Source organism: Oncorhynchus clarkii, chromosome 14 (assembly GCF_045791955.1).
Source record: "Oncorhynchus clarkii lewisi isolate Uvic-CL-2024 chromosome 14, UVic_Ocla_1.0, whole genome shotgun sequence".
NCBI lineage: Eukaryota > Metazoa > Chordata > Actinopteri > Salmoniformes > Salmonidae > Oncorhynchus > Oncorhynchus clarkii.
This window is the reverse complement of record NC_092160.1, coordinates 14,136,959-14,157,507: the sequence shown is the minus strand read 5'-3', so window position 1 is coordinate 14,157,507 and position 20,549 is coordinate 14,136,959. Positions and strand designations below refer to the sequence as shown.

Sequence of the window (20,549 nt, the reverse complement as noted above, 5' to 3'; positions counted from 1 at the left end):
TTGTGCTGTTTATGACTTCAAGCCCATCAACTCCCGAGATTAGACTGGTGTAACCGATGTGAAATGGCTAGCTAGTTAGCGGGGTGCACGCTAATAGCATTTCAAACGTCACTCGCTCTGAGACTTGGAGTAGTTGTTCCCCTTGCTCTGCATTCATCCTGCATTCATCCTGCATTCAAGTCTGGTTCATCCTTGGGAGCAATTTCCAAATGCCTGAAGGTACCACGTTCATCTGTACAAACAATAGTACTCAAGTAAAAACACAATGGGACCACTCAGCCGTCATACGCGTTCGGTCTCCTAGAGATGAACATACTTTGGTGCGAAAAGTGCAAATCAATCCCAGAACAACAGCAAAGGACCCTGTGAAGATGCTGGAGGAAACAGGTACAAAGTATCTATATCCACAGTAAAATGAGTCCTATATCGACATAACCTGAAAGGCCACTTAGCAAGGAAGAAGCCACTGCTCCAAAACTGCTATAAAAAAGCCAGACTACGGTTTGCAACTGCACATGGGGACAAAGATTTAACTTTTTGGAGAAATGTCCTCTGGTCTGATGAAACAAAAATAGAACTATTTGACCATAATGACCATCATTATGTTAGGAGGGTAAAGGGGGAGGCTTGCAAGCCAAAGAACACCATCCCAACCGTGAAGCATGGGGGTGGCAGCATCATGTTGTGGGATGCTTTGCTGCAGGAGAGACTGGTGCACTTCACAAAATAGATGGCTTCATGAGGATGGAAAATTATGTGCATATATTGAAGCAACATCTCAAGACATCAGTCAGGAAGTTAAAGCTTGGTCGCAAATGGATGTTCCAAATGGACAATGACCCCAAGCATACCTTCAAAGTTGCTGCAAAATGGCTTAAGGACAACAAAGTCAAGGTATTCAAGTGGCCATCCCAAAGCCCTGACCTCAATCCTATAGGACATTTGTGGGCAGAACTAAAAAAGCGTGAGCGAGCAAGGCGGCCTACAAACCTGACTCAGTTACACCAGCTCTGTCAGGAGGAACGGGCCACAATTCACCCAAACTTATTGTGGGAAGCTTGTGGAAGGCTACCCAAAACGTTTGACCCAAGTTAAACAATTTAAAGGCAATGCTACCAAATACTAATTGAGTGTATGTAAACTTCTGACCCACTGGGAATGTGATGAAAGAAATTAAAGCTGAAATAAATCATTCTCTCTACTATTATTCTGACATTTCACATTCTTAAAATAAATTGGTGATCCTAACTGACCTAAGACGGGGAATTTTTACTAGGATTACATTTCAGGAACTGAGTTTAAATGCAGTTGGCTAAGGTGTATGTAAACTTCCGACTTCAATTGTATTTGATGCATTCACCACATGTTTTAATCACACACATCCAAAGGACATGGTGTCAGCTTCTCCTGATGTCCCATGTTCGTGCTCCATCCATCGACAGAAATGACATAAACCCGTAATTTTCACTGAGACATATATTTTTTTTATGTAAGGCAGCATTGTGTGTTTAAGGTCAGCATGTGTCTCTTAGTGAGGTTGTTTGTGTGTGCCTGTGTGTGTGTGTCCGTTCATGTGTGTTTAAGAGAGAGTGACAGCAGTCTTGGCCTATGAAACTGATACCGCATTTTGGCAGTGTCGGTGACAACAGCTATCAATCCAACAATGTTAATGTAGTATCACTAATAGATATTCAGTCATGAAGGAACACAGTCAAATTTTACACACAGAACTTTTCACACACTATGCATTTATGCCCCAACAAACAATTGTTGAATGGGATTATGACAAACCTCAGTGCTCTCACACTGTGAAAAGACCATCCATGTTGTGGTGTCTATTTCCTATGAACTCGTTTGACCCTTAGCCAAAAGTATCCGATGTATGCAGCTTTCAAAGCGAGTGCTTTAGACAATTCCATTCCCTGGCTGTCTGACAGGGAATGGAATTGGATTAATCTGGATTAGTGATTTCATTCAGTGGATTACTGTAGTAACTTGCCATTTAATTGAACAGTATACTGTTTAATGAGTTTGTATCAAGGTATTGCAAAGAGCCAACAGCTACAGAAGCTTTCAGAGAAAGAAAACATTTTAGGCATCAAATATGAAATGCAAAATGTCAAACAAGATTACTTTCAAGAGTACATTTAGTATGAAAACCTTCGTAATAATATATTGTCATTAAATTATGCAAAAGTCTTGTCAACGGACGTCATTAATCACCTTCAATGTTATTTTGATGCTTGGCCAGTTCTATTGTTAAACAAAGGTGTAAAGAACCAGGCCCAACATTACCATCATAAAGCTTGTGCTAGGGATATCCCACAAGAAAGAAGATATCAACTACAGTGGAAATTAGTAGAGGGCTAAAGAAGGGAAAGGGGTGAGTGGAAGAGTAATTAGGAAGAGAGAACCCTTAACGGGTCTCTATGGGTGTGCCACAGGGTTCAATTCTCGGGCCGACTTTCATTTCTGTATACATCAATGATGTTGCTCTTGCTGCTGGTGATTCTCTGATCCACCTCTACGCAGACGACACCATTCTGTATACTTCTGGCCCCTCCTTGGACACTGTTAACTACCCTCCAGATGAGCTTCAAAGCCATACAACTCTCCTTCCGTGGCCTCCAACTGCTCTTAAACACAAGTAAAACTAAATGCATGCTTTTCAATCGATCGCTGTCCGCACCTGCTCGCCCGTCCAGCATCACTACTCTGGACGGCTCTGATTTAGAATGCGTGGACAACTACAAATACCTGGGTGTCTGGTTAGACTGTAAACTCTCCTTCCAGACTCACATTAAGCATCTCCAATCCAAAATTAAATCTAGAATCGGCTTCCTATATCGCAACAAAGCATCCTTCACTCATGCTGCCAAACATACCCTCGTAAAACTGACCATCCTACCGATCCTCAACTTCGGTGATGTCATCTATAAAATAGTCTCCAACACTCTACTCAACAAACTGGATGCAGTCTATCACAGTGCCATCCGTTTTGTCACCAAAGCCCCATACACTACCCACCATTGCGACCTGTAAGCTCTCGTTGGTTGGCCCCCGCTTCATACTCGTCGCCAAACCCACTGGCTACAGGTTATCTACAAGTCTCTGCTAGGTAAAGCCCCACCTTATCTCAGCTCACTGGTCACCATAGCAGCACCCACTCGTTGCACGCGCTCCAGCAGGTATATCTCACTGATCACCCCCAAAGCCAATTCCTCCTTCAGTTGTCTTTCCTTCCAGTTCTCTGCTGCCCATGACTGGAACGAATTGCAAAAATCTCTGAAGCTGGAGACTCACATCTCCCTCACTAGCTTTAAGCACCAGCTGTCAGAGCAGTTTATAGATCACCGCACCTGTACTTAGCCTATCTGTAAACAGCCCATCTACCTACCTCATCCCCATACTGGTATTTATTTATTTATTTTGCTCCTTTGCACCCCAGTATCTCTACCTGCACATTCATCTTCTGCCGATCTACCATTCCAGTGTTTAATTGCTATATTCTAATTACTTCGCCACCATGGCCTATTTATTTACTTAACTTACCTCATTTGCACTCACTGTATATAGACTTTTTGTTTTCTTTTGTTCTACTGTATTATTAACTGTATGTTTTGTTTATTCCATGTGTAACTCTGTGTTGTTGTATGTGTCGAATTGCTACGCTTTATCTTGGCCAGGTCGCAGTTGCAAATGAGAACTTGTTCTCAACTAACTGGTTAAATAAAGGTGAAATAAATATAAAATAAATAAAGGAGAGGAGGGGACAGCTGAGAGGAAAAGACTAATCGAAAGTAGAAAGTAGAAGAGAGAGTTTGAAAAGACAAAAGTAGAAAGGACAAGAAATAATTAAAGGGCAGAAGAGGAGAAGAGAAAGGAGGAGGGAAGAGAAGGTGGAAAGAGAAAGGAGGAGAGCAGGGGAGAAGGAAATAGAAAGGAGGAGAGCAGGGGAGAAGGAAAGAGAAAGGAGGAGAGCAGGGGAGAAGGAAAGAGAAAGGAGGAGAGCAGGGGAGAAGGAAAGAGAAAGGAGGAGAGCAGGGGAGAAGGAAAGAGAAAACAGGAGGGAAGAGGAGGGGGAAAGAGAAAGGAGGAGAGCAGGGGATAATGAAAGAGAAAGGAGGAGAGCAGGGGAGAAGATAAGAGAAAGGAAGCTAGGAGACTAAAGAGGAGGATCAATTTAATGTGTCTCTTGGCCTCTCTCAGCCTCTCTCCCCTCTCTCTTTCTCTGCCTCTTTCTGCCTCTCTCCCCTATCTCTCTCCCTCCCTTCCTCTCTGGCCAGTGCCAAGTGGTGGTTTCGAGCTTTGCGTGCCGCGGTCTGGGGGAGGTGGAAGTGGTGGCTGCTCCTGTCTTTGACTAGATCATATGTGACATTGTAAGCCCTTTTACCCCAGCGCAGCCCTTCTTAAATCCTCTGTCCTCCACTGATTGACATCGACCAGACGATCGGATTAAACCAAACATGTTTTTGTGTGCGTTTAGTTGAATGAATAAAGTGTGTTTGCAACTTAGTGTCTAGAACGTTGGGTTAAATAGATAGAATGTAGTGTTATTTGTTGCAAAAGTATTCGTTATTTTTATGTCAGTACAGTCATGGTTGTAACGTGACATGAACAGAATGGCAGCCATCTCGGATTTTGAGTTTTCTCACGGCATCTTAAATACCTGATTGTTTCTTTGACAGTAAATAATGTGGGGAATAACCCTGCCTTTTGCCAGCCCCTAAAGACCAATGCTTTATTTGACTCATCTTAAGACCGGAGAGAAAACATATAGTATCTCACAAAGGTTGGGGATAGACATTAATTGGTCATTTTTGTGTGTGTACTGTCACGAAGGTTGAGTAAATGTTGAATTAATAAGTAAATGACCACGGTCCATTTAGTTGTGTGTTTGTGGGCGTGTACATTTGCTTTCTGTGTATCTTGGATTGCATATCCCAAGGAGCATTGTCAGCCATTGTTATGTCAATGACTTTCAGTATTTTTTGCCAGACTAAACAATTCCTTCATTAATAAACACAACTGTATTTATTGTGACGGACTTAATTTACAGTGCTGGATTAGCCTTCCCACTACAGTCACCAGAGAGACAGTTGGAATGTTGTCTGAGTATTTATGCTCAAATTCTCTGTAAACCACAAACTTTTTATTTTGTACAGTTTGTCTACTTGTGTAATAAAAGGGGGATGGTTTTGGTGAATAGCAATTCAAATGAACAACAGAGCCAGTCCCCCCATTCTCCTTTCCTCCACCTTCTAGAAAACTGGAGAATGGAGGAATGGATGTAAAATAGATGTCAGGGTTTGCAGTAAAGGTCAACTAACAAATGATAGTGTTGTGCTAAACTGGGGTCATGACCCCCAAGTATCCAGGAGCTCCCACAATGCCAATGCTCTTCTGACCCTGTGACCCCAAAATCCCCAGAAAGCCCATAGATGTTATGGATGATAGCAAAGACAGAGAGAGGAGAGCAGTAGCTAGCTAAATCCTCAGTAGGGACGTATGAGTGGCTTCATACCCAATAGCTCGTTCTGTGGGTTCATGAGTTCACAATTGATCGTCTATATAAGTTTCTTGAATGGGAATTGAGACGGATTGTTTTGAAGCCTTTTCGGCTGCAGTCAAGCGCGCCACGAGAAAAAACAGGGTGGCTCTGAAGCTGGATCTTTTTGAAACATTTCCTTTTTGTTCCTCAGACAGGCCCAAAGGGAAGACCCAACTGCTCTAGTCACCAATTCAGCATGTGCCAAACTACACATGCTAACTAATACTAACTAAAATAATCCAACACTTCTGGTTTGAAAATGATTGGAAACTGGTACGAACTGAGTCTGACATGTTTGTTCTTGCTGAAGAGACAGTAATTATAATGACCCATTTGAGAGGTTCCAACAGGACACCGTGTACATCATTCATTTATGCTATTGGGACAGTGAGCCCTTCATGCTACAGACAGTAAATCAAGAGGAGATCTCTTCAAAGGAAGGTTACTCAGAATAACATACTTAGAAGGGATGGAAAGTGTCAGTATGTGGAAGATGTGCATCATGTCTTTATAAAAGAAACGTCATTTTTTTGAAGTAGCAAAGATGTACATTTTACATGGAAAATATATAATAAAAGTCCTTGATATTAGTTAACATGCACTGGCAACATGGTGTAGCCATTTAGGTTTTAATCCAGTAATGATCTCAGTGATTCGAGAGCTCATCTTTAGCCAGTCGATTGCTTCCCATGCTAGCACTGACGGCGGCTGAAGTACATACGAATGACGAGTTATTGACGATGGGTGGTATTCAGAGAGAGCCCATCTTCACGAGTGAACACTAAACATTAAACTCCTTTTGAGGGTGGTTGAAAAGCAGGCTGCTCAGTGGAGAGGAGAGGCTAGCTCCAGCACCAGTCTGTTGCTACGAATGGCCTCTGTAGGGGGGAAACTGTCCCTTATTGTCAAGTTCTTTGGCAGAACTCTTTCAAAAAAAAAAAATGTGTCTCATGTTTAATGCATCAACATTTCTCTGAATGTTTTTTTTGTTGCCCCTCAAAATGTCTTCGGATCAGGCCATCTTGCCAAACGGTTCCTGTCAGGTTTCTAAATGACCGACGCAGATGTATGGGACGCAAAATGAGAAATAGCTGCATGGTTACAGAGGGAAAAAAAAGGGTTATTCTTTGGATCAGGAATGACCAAATGTAATTGTATGATTGAAGCAGTGTTTAACTCACGCTAGCTCTTCAGTAGACGTTGCAGTAGTAGACTAAGGTCCCTTAATGAAATCTAAAACGTCATTGCACATATGCTAGGCTATTTCTTTCAACTCAAATTAATAACCATCCTATTCTTGTTACTTCTGTACAATACTTGTGGAGTGTATGATAATACTGTCACAGATGAACGCTGTGTACTTCAGTTTCTTTACCAAAAAGCTAGCAGCAAGTCTCTCGGAACTACATTTCAACAACTGTTTCTACATTATCATCATAATTTGTTGTCTGGGACTGAAAAAAAGTGAACTCGGCAACCTGTTAGTGACTAGTAAACACATACAAGTGTGATTGTGGTTTGCGATTTGCATGTTTGTGTTCTTGCAGCGATCCTGGAGCGACTGTTGGCCAGAGCATGTCTGCTCCTTCCGAGTTCCCTCGAAGGCTGTTAAACAGTCAGGGAGCTTGGAGAGTCGCCGGCATGCACAACCATTCCTGATTAGGTACCGGCCGCTGGGCTCTCTTTCTCTCTCCCGCTCTCTCTTTTTCCCCTCACTCCTCCCTATCGCTGTCTTTCTCTGTTCACTCTTCCCATTGTTACTGTTTTCAGGGGTTTTCACATGAACAGAGGCTGCAGGGGGTGCCCAGAGCTGTTCTCACACAGAGTTTGTCCTGTTTTAGATTTAATCACTCCACACACACACACGCACGCACACACACACACACACACACACACACACACACACACACACACACACACACACACACACACACACACAGTCACGCACGAGCCGGAGGGTACACACACAAACATGCACGCACACACACACTACCCTCCATTCACCCTTGTAGAATAAAATGCACACAAGATTTCAGTATCCTTCCTCCAACCCCAATCCCTCCTCCTTCCTCCAACCCCAATCCCTCCTCCCTCCTCCTTCCTCCTTCCTCCCACCCAATCCCTCCTCATTTTTCACCTTCCCAATCATGTTCTGTTAGTGGACTGAGGAGAGGTCATGTGGTCAGGCATGTGGTCAGCTCTTGCCTCCCCTGATGCCCTCGAAGCCACATCAGGGCCCTCACTTTTTAATGACAATTTCTTAGCTTCCATAATAGTTTAACATGACGTACATCACTGAAAATAAATGAGCAGCCTCTGCAGATTTGACTGTCTTCCATGCATAGTTTGGCCAACTCCAGACGAGCATATCGCCAGTGCCTTTTCTGCTCCCTGCTTCTGAAAATCTTATGCATCAATCACTTGCGGACAGCGACTATTAAATGGATGCCGGAATAGTCTTTAAAGCCTTCTCCTTCCAGAAGTCTTGGAGACTGACTTTGGCTTGAAAGAGACATGCCTTGTATCTGTATCCCTTAGATTTAGTAGTTGTCTTGTTGAAATCCCCTGGGTTGAACTTGAAACTGCATGCAGGGGCACTCAGTATTATCTTCCAGTATTTATGATGACTCTGAATCACTATCAGTTGGCAATGGGAAAGACATTTGTACTGTACTCTGTCATTTTTTCTTCATCCGTTTTCGAGGGTTAACAGCAGGCAGTGGTAGGAAATGGTTGAGTTGGTTGAAATGGTTGAGTTGAATTTTTGTCAATATTTTTTTATGAGCAATTAGCATAGAAGCCCAAGGAAGACTGATAAAAATGTGTTTTTGTAAACTTCAAAGCAGAATATTTGCAAATCCTGTTTTAGTTTTTTACCTTATCGTTCTCTCTTGGTGAGAAATAAGGTGCACTTGTTTTGATGTTCTTAAATTTCTCTAACCTTTTATCGTTGGGATATGTAGTTTTTAGGCTATGGTGGTTTTGAGGATAGCTTTCTAGTGGGCTGGGGCCTCAAGGAGAGGTAAACTTTGCCTCTCGTCTGTTTCGTTAGCTCTGATATAGTTCAACTACTAATTAAACTTTCCACTAAACTCTCCCTGGTACCAACAATATAGAAGAAATATGACTGTTTATGGAGAAAAATAGCAGTGCTGCATTCACATTCTGGATAATGCAAGTCCTTGGACCATTAAAAACGACAATTCATCATGATTTGTTTCAAGTCTTTATGTGGGGAGTACTCGACAACGAGCCCAGAAACTCTATGAAACAATACTCCGGTCCAAAAAGACTATGGGTTATTAGTTTAGGATTATATATACCTCCTAAACACATTGAGGGAACCTTGCTTGGCAGAGGCTGCAGGGGGTTTGGAGGGCCGACTGTAGACAAACTATCTTTTAACAGTTGCTGAAGTGCTCCTCTGAGAGGACGGTGATCCTCTTTATTAAAGCCACTTGTCCGGCATTGTCTCTCCACCACTCGTTGGTTACATAAGAACGAGGTGCTTTGTGATCGTTTGCAGGCACTCTTGTTTTGTTTAGTTTTCTCTCTCCGTGGATTTTTTTCCGGCTGGAGAAGATTTGGAAGCTCGGGGGATAGGACCGTATTCTGACTTCTCCCCAGCACTGTGTGTTGGGGTCTGGCGGCGTTCCAGCTTTGTCTAGCTTTCTAGTGTACATTCCCAGTCCTGGCACAGTCCAATTCCCATCTCTGGAGCACACGCCGCCAGCTGCGGTCATGAAGATTGATCGTGGCGGGGGCTTTTGTTTGACAAATCAAGCCAGTCGTGATTGCGTATGTGTAAAAAGCAGGAGGATAAGATAATTTATACCTGAGCCGTCACCTTTATTATATGCTTATGTTTCCTTTTGCTCTTAAAAACGAAGCCTGGAATGGCACTTGGAGTTGTGCTTGACCCTCGGAACTCGCCGGTTCCTAAGCCGCCATGGCCATAAATCTGGGGCCCAAAAAATCGCTGACGTTATATCTAAACAGTGAAATGAGTAAAGGAGAAATGGAGGGAGAGAGAGAGAGATGGGGAGAGAGAGTGAAGATAAAGTGAAATAAAGATGGTCTTTGTCTGCAAGTCTCAGGAGCCACAGGAAATAAATAATGTTGAATGTGCCGTTATATCACCCCAGTCCGCCTTTACATTCTCTGAGCTATAGCAGGGCATTCATCAGACGTGCATGGTTCATGACATACGCTTTTCAGATTAAGCAATGCAAACACAGACACCGGGCCTGGGGTTTTCTAGAGGGTCGGCCATCCATTCCCAGAGTCAGGAAGATGACAGAGCCCTTCAAACAATACAGTGCCTCTTAAATACTACTGAATCTCATGGAAGGGTATGATCTCACTAATGCATAGGGTTGCTTAGAACCATGGAAGGTGTGTTCATTGTATGAAATGACCATCTTTATTCATTCAAGTTTAGTTATTAGGATCCCCATTAGCTACTGCACATACAGCAGCTACTCTCCCTGGGGTCCACATAACATGTACAAATACCTGACAAAGTACAGAATAGTTATAGACAAGAACAACATAACATATTACATTAAATTGAAGAAGAAAAATAATTAAATAAGAGTTATTGCATTACATTTAAAATGACATTACTTTGAAAATAATAAATGCAGTTACATTAGGAAGACACCAAGAGACAACAAAAATACTATTTACACACTATTCCTATATACATATTAATATTCTTACAGTACAGTTAAATTAGATCTCTTGAAAGAGGAGAGGCGCTATGATACAAGATGTTTATTTTTTATAAGTGTCTTGGCTGACCTTAGTAATGGGTAGTAAGAAGGTGGATTCAGTCCATAGCGCCAAAATATTACCTGCATTCACAGTAAATTGAAAATGACCTTTACATTTCAACCACGCAAAAACGGTGATCTTCGTCGCTATGGATTGCATCCATTCCTTAGTGCTTGGAAGTCAGAAGTGAATGTGAGATGCTCCAGTGATGGCTGCATTTCCTCTCTTTCCCAACATGCTCTCTGTCCATACTCCAGCTACCTCAAGGCCCTATTGAATTATTGGCCAAACATAACAGCAGATGAACGTAATTTCACTGAAAACAAATAGTGCAGTCGGCCTCCGCCAACATTTTTTTATTTTTTTTAATTTTTTATAGAATCAACACGTTTTAAAGGTTTTAATATCGAGTTCATTTTCTGGCGATACAAACATTCTTTGTACCCTTTATTTTATTCAAAGCCAACGTCTGAGTAATGTCTTTTAACTGCTCATGATTTTGGCCTTGTGCTATGATGAAGTGTTACAGTGAAATAGCCCTGGTGATCCAGGTTTTCGGCACATTAGTTCCAAGTACACTACTGCTACAAAATCATTGTTTGGTTATGTAGAATGGAATTATTCAATTTTCAAAAGGACAAAAAATGATGTGCTGGAAGTCGATACTTCTAAGAACTTTCACCTCAAGCTGTCAACAATGTCTAATGAGACCTGTAATCATTTTGAAAGGATTATTCTCCACACGAGACACACCCCTTTCCCCTGTCAGTTTTTATGATCAATTGAACCAGACTTGGCTTTCCAACATGTTGCATCAGAAGTTATAGTGTTAGAAAAGAGAGACGTTACCTTGCTGATGTTTCTTTTACTCTTTTCAGGTGGAGTCTTTGCGATCACAGTAATGAGTAGGAGTAACTGATGTGTAGCTTATTACTCATCTTTAATGCAGACCAGCATTGAGTTAATTCATTAGCGGCCCCCTCCACTGGTAGAAAACTGACTGACTCACTAACTCACAAAATATGTGTACTGACTATAGGGGGTAATGTCTTTCCTCCATGACCCCCCCCCCCCGTCACCCCGTCACCCCATCTCTGTGCAGTCATCTTGGCACGGCTGCAGGTATGATGGGGGGAAAGTTTGTGTGAATCACTCCCAGTGGTTCCACCTTTTACAATATGAGGATGATTAGAAGGGAAATGTAGTGTGCTCTCAGGGATGCAGGCGATGCCTATACCATGGAAACCAGGTCCTGTGTTTCTCCTCACCGTGCACCACACGGCTCAAGCGCACCAGGATGGAGTGGCTGTTTCAGTACATTTTATTACTGTTAGTGAGAGGGAGTGAAACCGTTCAGTGTCTGCAGTCTCAGCCTTTTTTTGCTTGAAGATATGGCTTGTTGAGACTGCAAATTGAGCTTATGAAGTGTTTAAATCCCGCAAGGTTCCTAGTAGCTCAATGGATGAAGTGTGTGCAATTCTTCTCTCATAATTGGCTAAGGGCTAGAATGTTTGGCCAGAAGGTTGAATGGAATGGTACATGGAGGATTTTATGAATCGTCTAGAAGAATAGGAATCCACCTCACTGTGTTAAGAAATATGTGCCCTTGATTTATCGATTTGACCGACTAGACTGTGTGAACAATTCCTGTTGGATAAGAAATCCTCTGTCCAAGTTGCAGGCTTAGACGTGCGTAGACCCTGGCAAATTGTCCTCGGCCACTTAAGGTATCATAATCGACAGTATTCAAGAGTGGCTCGGCCTGTGAATCATTCATGGCAGGCATAAATAATGGAGAATAGCAGCCAGTTAGCAGCTGCAACTCGAAATAGTAGTGGCCTGAAACACAATCTTTTCCCCTGTAAACTATGTGTTTCACCTGTATCACACCGGGGCGTCTGGGCCTGAATGACAGGTTTGAGCAGGGGAACGAAACAACTCCTTCCTCCCTCCAGACCTCGCTTCATCTTCCTCCGATGAATTTTTCACCAAAGCGTCTTTGATATCTCTCACCCAGGGGAGCTTGGGTAATGTAAACTATAATTATTTCTCATAACCGCACATCTTCTCTAATTAGTTCACTCCTCTGAACTGGACCTTGCATTTTTTACACGTCACAAGAGGACATGGGTTGGAAGATACATATACATTGTTTGTTGACTTTGCCGAGTCCCTCGGCTCTGCAAGTGATGTCGTCTCCCGTCTTGTTTTTACCTTGTAAATGGCGCCCCAGCCATGATGGCCGGCGAGGCCCCGCGTTAAGTCTTGTTCTCCAATTATCGGGACCCAAGGTCAGATCCACCACATCCTCATCCCAGACAGAGACCACTGAACAGTCCAAAAACTCTGATTCAGAATCAGATTAATAAGCGGTCAGCGTGGAGACACGTTGTAATCATAGTCTTTTCAAGACTGCTCATTCAGACTTACAAATCCAATTTTCATCTGGCTTTGGAATGTGTGAATGAAAATAGTTATAGCAAAGCAATGATAGTGCTCAAGTCATCAATGAGAAGGATCTCAATTCAATATGTTAAGCCCTTCTCTGTCCAGGCGTCTTAAAGCTTTTCAAACTGGGTCATCTGTAATGAGCTGCAGCTCTTGAAAAGGGTCTGGCTGGTGGCATTTACTCGTAGATCCTGCATGCGGCTTGTTTTAGAGTGGATTTGCAGGAGCACGTGAGGTCTGTTTTTCCTGTCAATGGCAGGCATGAATAGACTCCTGTATCTCCCCCCTCTTGGTGGTCCTGCGGCCTTGAAGCCAATTGTCTGCATAGTAAATGCCTGTGGGGGAAACTTCGGTTCGTGGACGTGATGCAAAGTTGGTCGCGTACTAGGGCTGGCCCTATTTAGTCGACTGGACGATTGTTTGGTCGATAGGCTGTTTTGGCAACCAGTGTCAAATATATGTGTGGCACACGATACACCTGTTTGACTCATGCCTGTCTGAGTCAACTAATACATTGCGGAGGCCACAGGAATGGCCCACCATTCCAAACCAATGTTTGTTTGGTGACGATCATTTCTGTTAATGCATTCAAAATATTAATTATTACAGTCTTACCGTTTTTAGTGTAGGAATGGACAGAGCGCACAACCTGGGCTACACTTGTGAGGAATAACTTTTGATTTATTTCATTCCATTTTCAATTTATTCATTGTCTTTTGTTTGGAGCGCTCCTGCCAATCTTGAGTAAGGACATGCACCTGATTACGCATAGAACTAGGCCTACCTGGCCTTTGCACGAATGTAGGCTTAGAAATGTGTCTATTTGGGGATCTGATGCTATTGATGGTTATCTTAACTCACCGTCACTGTGGATATTCTCAAAGGAATGTTTTCTTTGCCTCTAAAAACAAATAAACAAAGTCTGTTTTTATATCCTTTGATAATGATAATAGTTCATCAATGTAGTCTATTTGAAAAATCTTTCCAGCTCTCTCTCTTTCGATAACCACTCAGCATGAAAGAGGAAAAAATGTCATGCTCTGATCCGGTGGAAATGTCATAAAAAAAGGCCTGCCTGATTACTTCTTATCCCTTGTGCAAATAGCCTACAGCTGTGTCTGTCTGTTCCGGAGCTCACTGGTACAGGAAACTCTTGAGGACCCAGCATATTTTATACAATGTTGCAAGTTTGCTAGCACAAGCTTCAGGCCTGACCCAAGTTAATAGTTGATACAATGTTTCAAGTTCCTTGCAGACTGGTCATGCAGAGCCAATATGATTTATAGGATATTTATTTGTATCATATTTTTTTACCTGCGCGCTGCAATGTTTTTATTTGTTGGCTTTATTTAGGCTATTTTTTACGTATTGGCAATGGCAATAGAAATTACTTTTAGATTTGTATCATTTTCATTTAGATATAATTTTGATTAACCACATAACATTGATTTTGAAATATGTGACTCACCACCTCACCACCCCATTCATTCTTATGTAGCAAAATTTGAATTTCTGTTTTTTACACTGGATCAAAGTAGAGACTCATAGCTACAAAATGGCATATCATACACCGCATTTGAGGAAACAATGGGAAAGTAATTATGCTTTGAAAGTTGATACGTTTGTAAACTCACGTTTGAGAAAAGGGCCTTTTGAATGTTTTGGTACCTACTAGAGAGCTCTACTTTGTCTACACATATTCAGCGTTGTTCACACCCTCTTAAGCCAGCCCCACCCATCTCTTTAAGGATTCACATGAGGTCATGTGCTAAAGACTGAAAGTGGTAGTAGCCTACAATAAGGAAACATTCCAGGTAAACAGAAGTGTCCAGATACAAATATTTGATAAATATTAGATATTAGATGATGCTTACCCAGATACACTTGTCTAAATTGATGGATCATGTGAAAGAATTGCTATAACCCCCAGCCACATCCACTGGTGGAAAAAGTACTACATTGTCATACTTGAGTAAAAGTATAAATAATGTCAAATTCCTTATATTAAACTGTATTTAAAATTGTATTTAAAAAAGTATAATAATTTGACGGATAGCCAGGGGCACAATGCACTTCGGTATCAAAGGTAAAAATAGCATACTTTATATACTGTTACACACACACCGATCACATAGTATTCCATACATAAGTTAAGGCCATGCAACCTGAGTTGAAACCTGAGTGAGGTACACATCTACAGTTGAAGTCGGAAGTTTACATACACCTTAGCCAACTACATTTCAACTCAGTTTTTCACAATTCCTGAAATTTAATCCTAGTAAAAATTCTCTGTCTTAGGTCAGTTAGGATCACCACTTTATTTTAAGAATGTGAAATGTCAGAATAATAGTAGAGAGTGATTTATTTCACCTTTTATTTATTTCATCACATTCCCAGTGGGTCAGAAGTTTTTGGTAGCATTGCCTTTAAATTGTTGCGTCAAATGTTTTGGGTAGCCTTCCACAAGCTTCCCACAATAAGTTGGGTGAATTTTGGCCCATTCCTCCTGACAGAGCTGGTGTAATTGAGTCGGGTTTGTAGGCCTCCTTGCTCGCACAAGCTTTTTGAGTTCTGCCCACAAATGTCCTATTGGATTGAGGTCAGGGCTTTGTGATGACCACTTGAATACCTTGACTTTGTTGTCCTTAAGCCATTTTGCCACAACTTTGGAAGTATGCTTGGGGTCATTGTCCATTTGGAAGACCCATTTGCGACCAAGCTTTAACTTCCTGACTGATGTCTTGAGATGTTGCTTCAATATTTTCACATAATTTTCCTGCCTCGTGAAGCCATCTATTTTGTGAAGTGCACCAGTCCCTCATGCAGCAAAGCACCCCCACAACATGATGCTGCCACCCCTGTTCTTCACGGGTTGGGATGGTGTTCTTCGGCTGGCAAGCCTCCCCCTTTTTCCTCCAAACATAACGATGGTCATTATGGCCAAACAGTTCTATTTTTGTTTCATCAGACCAGAGGACATTTCTCCAAAAAGTACAATCTTTGTCCCCATATGCAGTTGCATACCGTAGTCTGGCTTTTTTATGGCGGTTTTGGAGCAGTGGCTTCTTCTTTGCTGAGCGGCCTTTCAGGTTATGTCGATATAGGACTCGTTTTACTGTGGATATAGATACTTTTGTACCTGTTTCCTCCAGCATCTTCACAAGGTCCTTTGCTGTTGTTCTGGGATTGATTTGCACTTTTTGCACCACAGTACGTTCATCACTAGGAGACAGAGCGCGTCTCCTTCCTGAGTGGAAGGATGGCTGTGTGGTCCCATGGTGTTCATACTTGCGTACTATTGTTTGTACAGATGAATGTGGTACATTCAGGCATTTGGAAATTGCTCCCAAGGATGAACCAGACATGTGGAGGTCTGCATTTTTTTGGCTTATTTCTTTTGATTTTCCCATGATGTCAAACAAAGAGGCACTGAGTTTGAGGCCTTGAAATATATCCACAGGTACACTTCAAATTGACTCAAATGATGTCAATTAGCCTATCAGAAGCTTCTAAAGCCATGACATCATTTTCTGGAATTTTCAAGGCTGTTTAAAGGCACAATCAAATTAGTGTTTGTAAACTTCTGACCCACTGGAATTGTGATACAGTGAATTAGAAGTGAAATAATCTGTTTGTAAAAAATTGTTGGAAAAATTACTTGTGTCATGCACAAAGTACATGTCCTAACCGACTTGCCAAGACTATAGTTTGTTAAAACAAAATTTGTGGAGTGGTTGAAAAACGAGTTTTAATAACTCCAACCTAAGTGTTTGTAAACTTCCGACTTCAACTGTACATGTAATCAGGGGTAAAGTGGCTGAGCAGCAGGATAACACAAAACAATTGCAGCAACATATGACTGGACCGTCCAAATCACGCATGAACTAAGGAATCTATATTCGGAGAGCCTTTTTCTGTCCTGCCCTTGACTTTGGTGCAGGGCATGTGATGTCCATAGCCTCTTTGTCGCAAATCTCCCTGATCTTGTCAAAAATATGTTGTCTAGCTGTGTCCAGTCCAGGTGGAGCTTTTACTGGCAGACCATCTATGGAAGGAAGGATGTCAGCATTGCGCAGCAGCTGAAACCTGGTCCCGACAGTCCGAACGCTCCTTGGAGACAGCACCAGGCTCCAGAGCATCAAAGCTGTAAAACAGGGAATAACAAAAAAATCAGAAGACATTACAACCCTGCACCACATCAATTCACCTCCCAAGTTTAGATAAGAATAACCTCATACAAATAATAATTTTTTACCTGACGTGCTGGTACTGCTTGTTCTGTGCCAGCGGCCTGAAGTACGGAGTCAGGTGTTGTTGCCAGCCATAGCTTTCCACCAGCACCATACCATCCTCCAGTCCAACCAGCTCTGGGATATTGACCCCTGTCACAGTGCTGTCCTTCACAACTCCAGCAATCTCAGATAAAGTGTTCACTCTGGTCTGTCTGAAGCGCTGCTTGATGAGATTGAAGCACAAGTCAGTGGCAAACTTGGTGTGGCCTGTGATCAGGAAGTGAAAGTCCAGATTGTGGTGTAGCTTGTACATGTTCCACCAGGCACAATACCAGAGCACAAACCTGTTCTTGTTTTGGCCACTGAAGTTATCACATTTCAGGTCCACATGTGTTTTCCCAACTCCGTAGTTGGTGAAGAAAGGGTGCATGTAGTTGATGACTGCGCTGCTGCCTTTGCTTGCTTGGGCCAGCTCTCTTTTTGATGACTGTATGACTGGTGGATTAGTCAGGCGTGTTCTACTGATTAATGCTGAAAGACAAATTCCACACAAACATTTCAGATTTATTATACAATAGATGCGAAATGGCAGAGATGACATCACTACACACAGTTCATTCAGGTAGTGTTAGCTACTGTAGCTAGCCAGCCATCTAACATCAGCTGACTAGCTAATAGCAAGCTTTAACTAGCAATACAAACCAATTGTCATAGCTAGCTAAAGTTAACCAATAAGTTCAATGTTAGCCAGCTAACATTAGGCTATATCTAGCAATGCGAAATGGAATTCTGAGAAAACATTGCTAACGTTACACACACTTCATTCACATAAGTTAATGTTAGCTAGCAAGCCAGCCACCTAACCTCAGCTAAAGTTAGCTAGCTAACAGCAAGCTTTAACTTGGGATCTTTTGTTTAGACATGTCACGTTAACGTTAGCTAGCAAGCTAAAAAATGAACTATAATCCCAATCCATAGAGTAACGTTACTAACAATATAAACCGATTGTCATAGCAAACTAAAGTTAACCAAATAACGTTAGGTTCATTTTTAGTTAGCAAGCCCTTTTATAAGACATCCTGTGTTGTTTCTGTTTAGTTTGCACAGCTTGTTTGGCCCGTTGTGTTCCACTGATTCGTTATAAAATGAGAGAGTCAGCATTGCATGGCATGTTCGTCATCCAGAAAGTAGTCCATCACAACTTATTCCCACTGACCTTGGTCGATAGCGCCTTGTAAATTCAGGGAAGCAATGTTATTGAGAGCAGTAGCAACATATTTGCAGTTGTCCATGGCTAACATATCTTTCAAGAAAACTGCAGTAGAAAGGATTATTTACGCATTACGAGCAGCTCATTTTATAGACACAAGATGCAACACCGCAGACCAATCCAAACTCATCTCTCGGCATGTCCAGCCCAATCATTATCTCAGCCAATCATGGCTAGCGGGAAGGTTGCTGACTTTTTCTTTGGCTAAACCAATTAGGCTCACAATTTAATAATTTAACAATTTGTATTTACAGATGACATACACCTTTGATATTAAGGCACATGAAAGTTCACATGTTCGAGAAGGCATTTCTGCCAAAAAAAGCATTTTCATAAAAAATATATTTTTTACGTTCAAAAGGTGCTCCTGTGAAGTCGTGATTTGCGACATACGCCTAGTTTCCTGAATTGGGTCACATATGAAGACAATTCTAAATTATTTTGAGATATGAAGACATAAATGAAATGAAACTGTTCCATGAAAATATACATATGAAAATCATAACTGGCACGCAGATCAGTAGAAATGGTATGATAACTTGGCACTCCAAATCGAAAAGGTTGTCGACTGCTGGTGTAGCCTATTACTGGCAACTTCAGGAGTTTAGTGTCAGAATCTGTGAAGGCCAGCAGCAGCGCACAGCGGGAGGAGGAGGGTTTTTTCTTCTGGCTAGACTATATTGATCTCTGGCTCCCTCTTTAGTAATTTGTGTCTTAATTTTTAATCACAATGCTTAAAGCATCAGACAACCCCAGTAACCTACATATAGTCTATATATGGAAAAATACATGTTTAAAAAATGTTACCAATCGTTTCGTCGAAAGAACCCACGATTCTCGTTGACTAAGATCATTTTTTGTTGGGACAGCCCGATGTTTCTTGCTCCAGCAATGCAGTAATATGTAAAGGATTATGTTTCTAGCTCCAAAAGTGCAGTAATATCTCAATCCTTACTTTTCTATCTCCAACAGAGCAGTAATATCTAGCAGCACAATATCAATATACAAATGGTCCAAAAGGTGTATATATATTGTTTTTGGGGCCTATTGCGCCTCAGCAACACACATCAACCCGCACAGCGGCAGATTCAACTGTAGGACTGAATAAGACTGCATAGAGGCAAATAATTACCATAATCACTGTCAACATTAATGGATTTGGCAACACTGGAGAATTCAAACCCGACTTTTCCATATTTATAGAAGCAATAAACAAAGAATGCAAACGGAAATGTCTGTTATGATTCAAAGTGAACACTGTTTACTGGCATTGAAATGCATATTTGGGTTAGGGGATGAGATTGGATTGTGGAGTATGAGTGGAAATTTAATATTTATGGGCTCGACACAATTTGACACCATAATATTTCTATCTTTCTCTCCCTCTCTCTCCCTTCACCTCTCTCTTTCATTATGCTAAAGATACCACAGAATGGTTTTGGGTTGTGTAAAACACGAATAAGAAGTGTGTATCTCCAGGCAGTAGTTGAATACTGTCTGTACACTGTGTAGACGTGTGTGTAAAACCATAAAGCAGCTCCCTCTCGATGGAACTGTCCCAGTCTAATGCATTGATAACTACACTCTACATTTGGCATCAAACTACCATTGATCTCTACACTTGACATCAAAATAAGACTATTCAGAACGTGAATTTGAAACACTTGACATTTCAGTAACTCTCCTCTCCTCAGCCCTCTGCAGTTTTATGAAGAGTGGAAGAATGATCACTTGTCCCTGCTGGGCGCATATCTGTCAGAAATGCGAGCAGGACGTTTCGCAGTGAACCTAACGGCTATAGCAGGCATAGTTTGGCACTGTTTTCATGGAAATGGTGGTGTTTTTCTTTCTCTCCAGGTGGAAATTACGCTCCAGGACGTCAACGACAACCCACCTGTTTTCCCGAACGATCTTCTTGACGTGACCATCGAAGAGAACATCAGTGATGGCTTCAAGATAATGCAGCTAACAGCCACAGACGCAGATGAGGTAAAGTCTCCACGGATTGGCCTTTTCTATATTCTGTCTTCTGCCTATTTGAATGGAACTCTGGCAGATAACTCCCCCGTCCCCGTCCCCCATGCTAGAGGGAAGGATCAGCCAAAAGGCAGCCATTACAAAAAGTAAATGTACAAGGCATACCGTCGTTATCTCTGTGTTACCATCAAAATTGATGTTTTTTTTATGTACATCTTGACTAGATCTGGTGCCGCACTTAAATGTAAAGCGTTCAACCTCCTAAATATACTGCATTGCTCTTATCTGCATATAG

General features: G+C 41.8%; 1 protein-coding gene across 1 annotated transcript in view; it reads left to right on the top strand.

Moving 5' to 3' along the window:
• LOC139366330 (protocadherin Fat 4-like) overlaps positions 1-20,549 on the top strand; it is a 101,691-nt gene that overhangs the window by 38,633 nt on the left and 42,509 nt on the right. Inside the window, exon 2 of the mRNA XM_071103692.1 lies at positions 20,135-20,266. Within this exon, the coding sequence (XP_070959793.1) occupies positions 20,135-20,266 (132 nt within the window). The remainder of the gene's footprint in view (positions 1-20,134; positions 20,267-20,549) is intronic.